The sequence below is a fragment of the Peromyscus californicus genome, unplaced genomic scaffold (genome assembly GCF_007827085.1).
Source record: "Peromyscus californicus insignis strain IS unplaced genomic scaffold, ASM782708v3 Scaffold_19__1_contigs__length_69161282, whole genome shotgun sequence".
In the NCBI taxonomy this organism is placed as follows: domain Eukaryota; kingdom Metazoa; phylum Chordata; class Mammalia; order Rodentia; family Cricetidae; genus Peromyscus; species Peromyscus californicus.
The window spans coordinates 12411158-12420940 of NW_026294491.1; the positions used below are offsets into that span (position 1 = coordinate 12411158).

The 9783-nt window shown below is 54.3% G+C and overlaps 1 protein-coding gene across 1 annotated transcript in view; it reads right to left on the reverse strand.

Annotated features, from left to right (window-relative positions):
* Nucleotides 1-2490, reverse strand: part of Bcr (BCR activator of RhoGEF and GTPase) — a 129559-nt gene extending 127069 nt beyond the window's left edge. Inside the window, 1 exon segment of the mRNA XM_052744694.1 lies at nucleotides 1093-2490. Coding sequence (XP_052600654.1) covers nucleotides 1093-2377 — 1285 coding nt within the window. The 5' untranslated portion in view covers nucleotides 2378-2490.
* Between the last annotated feature and the right edge of the window lie 7293 nt (nucleotides 2491-9783).

Sequence of the window (9783 nt, forward strand, 5' to 3'; positions counted from 1 at the left end):
AAAAACCTCAGCGAAGCAAAAAGACCAGATCAGTCGGACACAGACAAGAACTCCTAGAGATTGCTGGCAGCTGTACAGCCCCCAAATCCCATGCCTGCCAGCACCCCTCCCATCTTACTCCAACGGAAAATTCTGCCTAGATCTCAAAATCTAGTCCCATGACCCCACCTATCCAATGGTACCTGTGTGCAGCAAAGAAGTCACTGGTTCGTTTTAGTGCTGGAGTCAGACCATGGATTTGGGGCCCCCAACAAGAACCTGTTGAGGGCTCATCCTTGGGAACACCAGGAGGCCAGGGCACACTGGAGGACCGGAAAAGAACGTGGGGTCTGGAGATGTAGCTCTGACCTCATGGTGTAGGGGTAGACCTAGTGGCCTCTCAAAGGTGTCAGGCAGCGGGTTTGAGCCCCAGCACCGCGAAAGAGAAAGACAGACAGACAAAATCCAACGGCGGTGGATGGAGGGCAAGGAGGAGTCTATAGGTGAGTGATGGTGGGCGAGGCATATCAAAGCCAAGCCGATGGGGATGGCGTGGGATTGGCCCCACATACAACCTCCAACCTATTTTCAGTGGCCCGCTGCTGCCAGAACTCACCTCACCCCCTTCTAGCTATCTTCATCTGCTCTCACCGCTAACGAGGGAATCCGACACAGCTAAGAGTTCCAGGCAGCTTGCACATCTTGGGTTCCCCTAACGTGTGTCACATAACCACTCCAAGACCAGAACAACCAGGTGGCAGGGAATAGCCAAGCACAGATCCCACCCCACTTAAAGAAGCTGATCTAGGTGGCAGAGATGACTCTGACTTTTTTTTGTCCAGCATGAAGAGAGCATAGGACACTCTCTCCCAATACTTCCGCAAACCCCACCTGCTCTATAGAGCTAGAGAGTAAGCCAACAGCCATCCCCCCATAGTCCCCCACCCCCATCCTATTTGCCTTCAGGAGGAAGGGGGTGGAGTTAGTTGGGGCGCAGGGCCAAAGGAACACAAAAACACTTGAAAATCACGCCAAAAAGTACCCATTTCCCCCATGCCAATCTACTGCATAAAGAGTCCAGAGCAGGTCTAAGTAACCCACACAGGCACTCACCTGCATCCCCCTGGAAGGTGCTGTCCCCATCACTGGGCCAGATCTGCCCGGTCTTGCGGACACCAACGATGGTAGCCTCAGACACCACAACCTGGCACGGCCGGTGCCGCTTCTGGCACTGTGGCGTCGGGGGGCTGCTGCTGTCAAAGGACTGCTGCGAATTCTGCGAGGGCGAGCGGCTCTTGTCCCGGAACATACGGTAGGTGGTGGGGCTCGGGGACACGCGGCTGGACTGGCCAGAGGAAAAGTCCTCCTCGCTGGAGGTGAGGTTCTCATTGGAGCTGCAATCCGGGGTGTAACCACCTCCGCTGTCCTCAAAACTCCGGGGAGAGTAGGACCTGCGGGGCCAGGTGAGGCGCTTCTCCTGCTCTGAAGTGCTCTGGCTTCGCAGGAGCGGGCCCTTGCCCTCCCCTTCCATCATCATACCTCCGACGTAGATGCTCTGGTAGGGTTGGTACTCCAGGGGCGGCCAAGGGGGCCTGTTGCCGCCGTTGGCATTGATTAGGTTGTCCTTCAGGAAGCGGGGGTTCAACTCTGCATCCTCGTAGTCACCGTCGAGGGCGCAGCTGCTCTCCGAGGAGCGCCCGCGATAATGGGGTCTGGGCGCTTCCCCGGGACCCTGCCCGGTGCTCTGCTGGGACTTCTTGCGCTCCATTTGCATGGCCTGGCTGCCCAGAGAACTGATCCGGTCGGACACCTCTTTGTCGTTGACCTTCACCAGGCCGCGCTCGTGGTGGAACTCGACGTTCACGTAGAAGGGCTTCTCGGCGTCGGCAGAGCCGGGCTGGGCAGGTCCCTTGCGGATCTTCTCGAAGTTGGATCTGAGCGCCGCCACGCTGGTGGGGGGTCCTCGGTCGTCCCGGTCCGCCGGGGCAGCAGCCGCTGGCCTGCGGGCGGACGCCGGCCGTGCCTTACCCGGAGACCCCTCTCCGTCCGGCCGCGCCTCGGACTCCTCGACGGGCGCCGGCTCTGCGCCATCGGCGGGAGCGGGCGGCGGGCGTGGGGCGGCCGCTCGCGGCTCGGCGGCACCGTCCGGGGGCTGCGCGGCGCGGCGGAAGCCCCAGCGCTGCCGGTCGTAGCTCTTCTTCTCCTTGGCCAGCAGCGTCTGCAGGTAGATCATGCGGAAGCGTTCCTGGTTCACCTCCTGCTCCAAGCGCCTAATGGAGGCCTTGCAGCGCTCCAGCTCCTGCTCGATGTCACCCACCGAGCGCAGCTCCATGCGCGGCGGCTCCGAGTCCGGGAACTGCGCCCTCCACGCCTCGGCGAAGCCCACGGAGTCCACCATGGCGCGGCCGGCTCACCTGCGCCGCGGGGCTGCACGCCGGAGCCCGCCTTACCGGCGGCGCGGCATTCTCATCGGGCCCGACCCGGGGCGCCCCGCGGCTCCCATGGCCCCGCGGCGGCGGCGGCGAACAATGCTCGCCCCCCGGGGCCGCAGGTGAGGAGGACGGCTCGGCGGCGGCGGCGGGGGCGGTGGGGGGGGGCGCGGACGGGGGGGGGGGAAGGGCGCGGGATTGCGCACGCCGCTATTGTGTGCGGGGCTCCGCGGCGCGCGCAGCGGCGGGAGCCGTCCTCCGCCAAGCCGGGCCGCCGCGGGCTCACGCTCGCAGCCCGAGCGCTCCTCGCCTCCGGTTCCCGCGCCGCCCTGCCCGCAGCCCCGCTGCCCCGCAGCCTTCCTGGCAGGCGCGGCGATCAGCCCGGCCAGCTCTCGCCGCACTCCCGCCCCGGCCCGCACTCAACGCCGCAGGAAGGGGAGGACCGGGGGGCGGTGGCCGTGGAGCGGCTGACGGGGGCCGGGCGCGCCTCTTAAAGGGGCCGCACCGCGGGCGGAGCATTGGGTCCTTGAAACAGACCAGCACGGCGGCGGCTACCCGATCTAATCCCACTCTGGACACAGGGGCGCCCCAGACCGGGTGGTTGCGAGCGATCCCTCCACCGGGGAGGCCCTGGCTAGTTCTTCACGCCTAGAACGGAAATATCTGGTTCCTCTTTTCTGCGCTGCCAGAGCACCTACCAACCTCGGTGCTGATAGCACCCAGCAGGGTCCAAACTACAGAGAAATCAACTAGGTCACACTCAGTTGAGACAGTCAGGGCCAGGCTGGGTCACCCATGCCAGCAGCCCGTGTGCCAGCCAACAAGCCTCTGGTGTTGGAGATCTGGGGTGGGTGATAAAACTTAACAATGGCCACACAGTTGCCACAGGACTCCTTACACTGAGTGATAAATAGGAATGTCTCTCCCTCGGCTCATTCAAGGCGTCTTCCTCCTGACTTTTGACCTCCAGAGGCCAATGTAGGATTTTCGGGGTCTCTTTCTTTCTCTGAAGGGATCACAAACTTCTTTCTTAGCCTCGGAGCTGGGAGGAAGATAGGAAATCTTTGAAGGTTCCCAGGGAAGCTTAGGGATCTGAGGCACATAGCAGAGATACTTACTCTCTGTAGGGAATCTAATCTATGCAAAAATGAAATCCAGGCCAGCCTGCTGGGTGAGGTGAAAGGAAACAGGATTTGGCAACTGAAGAAGAGCCTGAGTTGACCACTTTTTCCTCTCCGTGCCTCACTTTCCCGAGAATTGAGATAAACCCAGAACACCTGCCTCCACAAGCTGTGATTTCCCTGGTTTGTAAACAGTTGCGCTTTTCTAGCGAAATAGAGCCGAGGAGCCGCGGCTAGATGAGCAGGGTCTCCCTGGCTTAGACCGTGTGGTCTCGGTGATTCCCTTTCCCTCCCTGGAGCTCACGTTCGTCCTCCTCTGTAGCGATGTTTTTCCGGCACCCATGGGTTCAATCTATGTTCACGTTGGCGAGGCTGGCGAGCCTTTGGAGCCCAGCTCAGAACTCCGTGCAGCTCGCTGCTGCCCTCTGCAGACCTTTTTAATCTCTGGTTTCCCTCCTTCCTCGCCCACCTCACCCTTCTCTGGCTCAGCAGGCAGTAAACAACACAATTGCTGAGGAAGAAACAGTTTTGCTGGTGACCTGACTTTGAGGCCATTGAGGCGAGCATCCCAGGAGCGCGGTAGTGAGCAATGTTCTCCTCTTCAGTAGCCTCCCCTTTAAAATGAGTGTAAAAAAGCCTGCTCCTCGGTGGGGGCATGGCTCAGTGGTAGAGGTCTTAAGAGGTCTTATTTGGCAAGACAAGCCCATGGATCAATCCCCAACGCTACCAAAAAAAAAAAAAAAAAAAAAAAAAAAAAGGAAGCCGTGACCTCCCAGGGTCACAATCAATACTAGCTGCCGCCTGTAATGATCTGATGGGAGTCGTTCAATAAGTGGGCCAGGCAAGATGAGAACTCGGGCCTCTGGAACCCTATTTCCTGGCCATCTGAAAAGAGACAAAATTCTTTTTCCCTTGTTGATTTGGGTCTTTCAGTTTCCAGTAGGCTCGTTAGGGCCCATATAGCTGTTAATGTGTGGAACAGGAAGGAGTACTTTGGTGGAGGTGGATGACATCACCCATCAGTATGGTAACTCTGGTTCACAGACTCCAATTCAGCTCTACTTTAAATATTTTTGTTGAGTTTTTGGTGAGTGGGGTGCTGGGATTTCGAACCCAGGACCTTGTGCATGCTAGGCAAACCACTCTTCCACTGAGCTACACTCCCTCTACTTTAAATATTTTCTATTTACTCAACCATTCATTTATTTTGTGATGAGGGCCCATACTTCAGCCTCCTGAGCTAGCTGGGACTATGTTTATGTGCCAGCATGGTAGCTTTTAGTATTTTATAAATAAATAAATTTGCTTTTAAAACTCAGAAGCTGTTTATCAGGCTTTTCAGACTCTGTCTCTTGACATAGCAAATTGCTCGTTGAGTGTAAGGACACAGCCAGACAGTGGCTTTCTTCCCCCATCAGATGTCCTTTTCTTGCTCCAAGGATTTTCCTCCATCCTCAGGACTTCCCTGAAGGAGCGCTAACACAAAGGAGCTTCTAGTCCTATTCTGCACAGAACATCTCTCTCCCTCCCTTCCTCTCTTTCTTTTCCTATAGAGCTTTCTCATCACCTGCCCTTCTCCAGGAAGACAGAGTGAGAGGAGACATAGGGTCCATGCATACTACAGTCTGTCTCCTCATCCAGTGTGTGCGACCATGAGATCTTAACTCTGCAAGCATTCAGACTGTCAGTGAGTAGTGACCAAATTGGGATATTTGTGTGGTTCAGAAGAAGCACATCTCAGGGAAACGTGTGTGTGTGTGTGTGTGTGCGCGCGCGCGCGCGCGCGCGCATGTGAAAAAGAAAGTGAGAGACAGAGAGAGATTGAGAGAGAAGGCAGGCAGAGTTGAGTCAGCAGAGAATGAGACACAAGTTGGGGAAAGGCCAGCCTGGACAGGTGACAGCTGGGCAATGGGCTAGTGCTACAACAGAACAGACAGAGAAGAAGGAGGCTTTGAGGATGATGTAGCTATTTGAGGAACAACTGAGTTAGGAGATGAGGTCGGTGTGTGGAGCAGGAGGTGACATCATAGGTGGGCCAGCACCCCATGGGTGTCATCCTGCATGGTCCGGAACTTCCCACCATAATATATGTTATAATATCTGTGTACCTTACCGCCTCCTCCATATGGATCCCAGGCACTCAGATGTGGCTTCAGCTTATCAAAGAACAGAATGTTTAATTGAAGTTCAATGAATTTATATGTAAGTACTTCCAACAGCTGCTGCCTCAGTCCATGCAGTAAGCAGAGGGAAGTCTGCTTGATGTTCTTGGTGGGCAGAGTTAGACAGTGTGGTGGTAAGGACAGGTCTGTGGCAGCTGTGCACATAGGAGAAGTGGCTGACCTAGACTGGGCTGGAAGCAAGGTGACCAAAAGGAAGGGTTAGATTACAGGGCCATTCTAGAAGTGGAGCTCAGAGGACTTCCAAGATGGGTTAGGCGTGGGAAACAAGGGGGAAGGACTGGTCATAGGGTTGAAAGAGAGATGCTGACTGCAAGAATAGGCAGAGATGCCCAAGTGAGACTTTAGGTACCCACTGCCCTGTGGTATCAAATAGGTACGCACCACCATGCTTGGTTTATTTGGTGCGGGGGGGGGGGGGGGGGGATTAAATCCAGGCAGGCACACAGGCTGAATTCAATGGTAGAGGGCTTTGCTAGCATGTACAGGGACCCTAGAGCAGTGGTTTTCAGCCTGTGGGTCACGATCCCTTTAAGCTAATCTCTAACAATGAAAATGCATCCTACATATCAGATATTTACATTAAGATTCATAACAGTACCAAAATTACAGTTATGAAGTAGCAACAAAAGTAATTTTATGGTTGGGGGTCACCGCGACATGGGGGGAGGAGTCACCACGACATGAGGAACTATGTTAAAGGGTCACAGCATTAGGAAGGTTTAGAATCACTGCCTTCCAGTACAATGAAGAAAAAAAGAAAACTATATTTTACTCCTTCTCTGCCCAACCATCACCCCTCTCTCCATCCCTGTTGGAGGCAGGAGGAAGGCTCCCTTTTAAGTGGGATGTGGCTGTGTTATCCATCTGTTATCCATCATGTCATCTGTCATCTTCAGGGAGACAGGGGCAACAGCATCAATACAGTAGTTCTCCAGCCCTGTTGGCTCATGCTGTGCTGAACAGTGCTTGGCCGGTGGACCTCCTCCAAGCTTACAAATCCCTGGCCGACAGTAGGCAGCGGGGATCTCAGTAGGGTAGCCTTGCCAAGTAGGCAGTGGGTCTTCTCTGGAGCTGCTGGCCCAGGTTCCCAGTGACTGAGCAGGACTTTCATGAGCAGCAGCTCCACCCACCTTCGGCAGGATCAATTATTGATGACTCTTCTGAAGCCATGCCAGTGCAATCTCCTGACTGTCGTCTGCAGCCTCCATCAGGAGAAGGGCAGAATGCAATGAGCCTATTAACGAGGGGATTGGCCAGTAGTGTGGTCTAGGTTTCCACTTTGCATCATCAGAGGCCCAGAGCACCTATTATAGATCAGGGATGCCTCCTCTGGTAAGGGAAGGAGCCCCAGGTCTGCTTTGCCTCCCAGATCCAACCCCTATTATGTGTCCCAGGAGGCTAGGACTAGGAAGGTGGAGTGAAAAGCCTTCCAACAGCCTAGGGAGCTGCATTCAACTGGGGCACAGGATCAGACAGGTAGTTGGTGGCTCTGAATGCCACTGATACACTGGACTACAGGGAGGAGACCTGCCCTGCCTGGATGGAGGCGATGTGATGGCTGTACTTCTGTCTGCCCATCAGCCTCTCTCAGGGGAGGCCTAACATATGGGAAGTGACATGTGAGGCCACAGCAGATGGCAGAGGAGCCCCAGGAGCCTCTGGGGGGGCCCTGTCTCAGGGCAGTATCTGAAGCCAGCCCAGGGCCCATCCAGACTCACTCCTTATGAAGTGGGGAGGGGCTCCCTAAGCTGTGTAACTCTTCTGAAAACTCCCAGCCTCCCCTGTTGCCACGTTCTCTTTATGGTCTACCCTCCACCTACAATTCCTTGTCAACATGGCACTGTCTCACAGGGCCTAGAGCTATGTATGGACAGAGCTATTTCTTGTTCCCGGCCTGCACGTCTGTGGGGGTCACATCCTTAGTGAATGTTGGGTGGGTTGGGGGAATAGTAACTGGAAGAATTCAGAGAGTGGGCTGTAGAAACTCCTGAATAATTAGTACGCTCCATGCCTGTAAATCCCAGCACTTGGGAGGCAGAGACAGTTGGTATTTTTAGTTTGAGGCTGGCCTAGATCACACAATGGGTCAGTCTGTCTGTTTTAACACACACACACACACACACACACACACACACACACACGGGGTAGGGAGAGATGGAGACAGAGACAGAGAGAGTTGTGTAACTATATGAATATAACCAGTCCTGTCTACCTTTATGTTTAGCTACCTAGGTGTTAGGTGACCATAGTTCTTCTGGCTTAAGGCATCCTGGGTTCCTCTAGAAAATTAAGCTTTTCTGGGAGTGGTCTCTATCCCCTAGGCGATAGTGTTGTGGCTGGATCCCTGTGGCCTCCTCCAGGCCACTGAGGCTCATAACAGAACCAGGAAGGTAGAGGCAAGCATGACATGAGTTCCAGTCACTGTGGAGCTTGAATATCACCACCACTGCATGACTAGGGGAACACCTTGAAGACTCGGGGAACAGGCTATGCCGGGGTAAGGCTTGGTGGGAGAGTCTGAGCGGGGTGGGTGAGGTGTCATGCAAATAAATCCCTTTTTAGGTCATACCCTTGGGTGAGAGGCCACTCGAAACACTTGTCTGGAACAAATGTGTGAGAGCCTGAAGGGTAAGGCTATTGAGTCCTGGGCCCTGGTTCTACCGGGACCAGACCCAAAGCTGAAGTGGAGTGGAGGAGGAAATGGCTAACTAAGATGGGTTCTGGCTTTTTAGTCTTCTCCTCTGCCGGACAGCAGACAGGAGACAGGAGGTGTCTCCAGCGGAAGAGTGAGTGGGAAGCAGGGAAGGATTCAGAGGACAGGGAGAGCACAGCTCTAGGTATTTGAACATGATCACCCACTAGACCTTGGCTGTGAGAGGTTGCTTATCTGAGGCTGCAGGCCCAGACCCACAGACTGCCTGGGCCTTAGCTAGAAATCCACAGGCAAATGCCGAGGTGCCTGAAGAGACTATCTCCATATTCAGTCAGGGTGGGGGTGGGGAGACATGGAAGTGATGGGGTTTGCTATAACTTTTTTACAAAACATTTTTAAAGACTCATCTTATGAGCATGTGTGCATCTCCAAGTGAAAGCATATGCACCATGCGTGTGTGTGTGTGTGTGTGTGTGTGTGTGTATAGGAACCCAAGAAAGTCGGAAGGGGGTCAGAACTGGAGTTACAGGTGGTTGCGAGCCACTATGTGGGAACTGGGAACTGAACCTGCGTCTTCTGCAAGAGCCGTAAGTGCCTTTGACTGCTGAGCCATCTCTCCTGCCCCTCGGGTTTGGTTTTCAGGGATGGGTAGGAAACCTGTGGTAGGCAAGAACTCTTACCATTGAATGGCACGTCTAGCTCACTTATTGTGCTTTGGATGTCTCCTCTAAAACTCACATTGAAAGTTAATTCCAGCCGGGCGGGTGGTAGCGCACGCCTTTAATCCCAGCACTTGGGAGGCAGAGGCAGGCGGATCTCTGTGAGTTCGAGGCCAGCCTCGTCTACAGAGCGAGATCCAGGAAAGGTGCAAAGCTACACGGAGAAACCCTGTCTCGAAAAACAAAAACAAACAAACAAAAAAAGAAAGTTAATTCCAAATGCAACAGTGTTGGGAGGCAGTATCCAGTGGGAAGTGTTTGGGACTCTTGAATACACTGTCCTTTAACACAAGACCGGGTTTGTTACAAAAGCAAATTTGGTCACTGAACTTCCCTGTTCAGTGCATGCCCCCTGGTCCATGTACCATGCTAGGATGTGGCATGGTTGCCCTTGCCAGATGTGAACCCCCTTCTCTTGGACTTCCCAGCCACCAGAGGCATAAACCAATCTACTGCTTCTCACTTACTCAGCCCTATGGTGTGGGGTTTTAGTCACACAGACCTATTAAGACAACACTGTTGATTGGTAGAGAAATATCTGAATCCTTGATTTTCCTTGGTAAGCTTAGAATCTATGTACAAGGCACAAGTACAAGGACACTCTGGAGAATCAAGCCACAAGGGCTGGGGGACAGAAGGACAGCATGGAAGGAATTTTACCAACTGTTCACCATTTTCACTTCAAAGACGACAACCGAC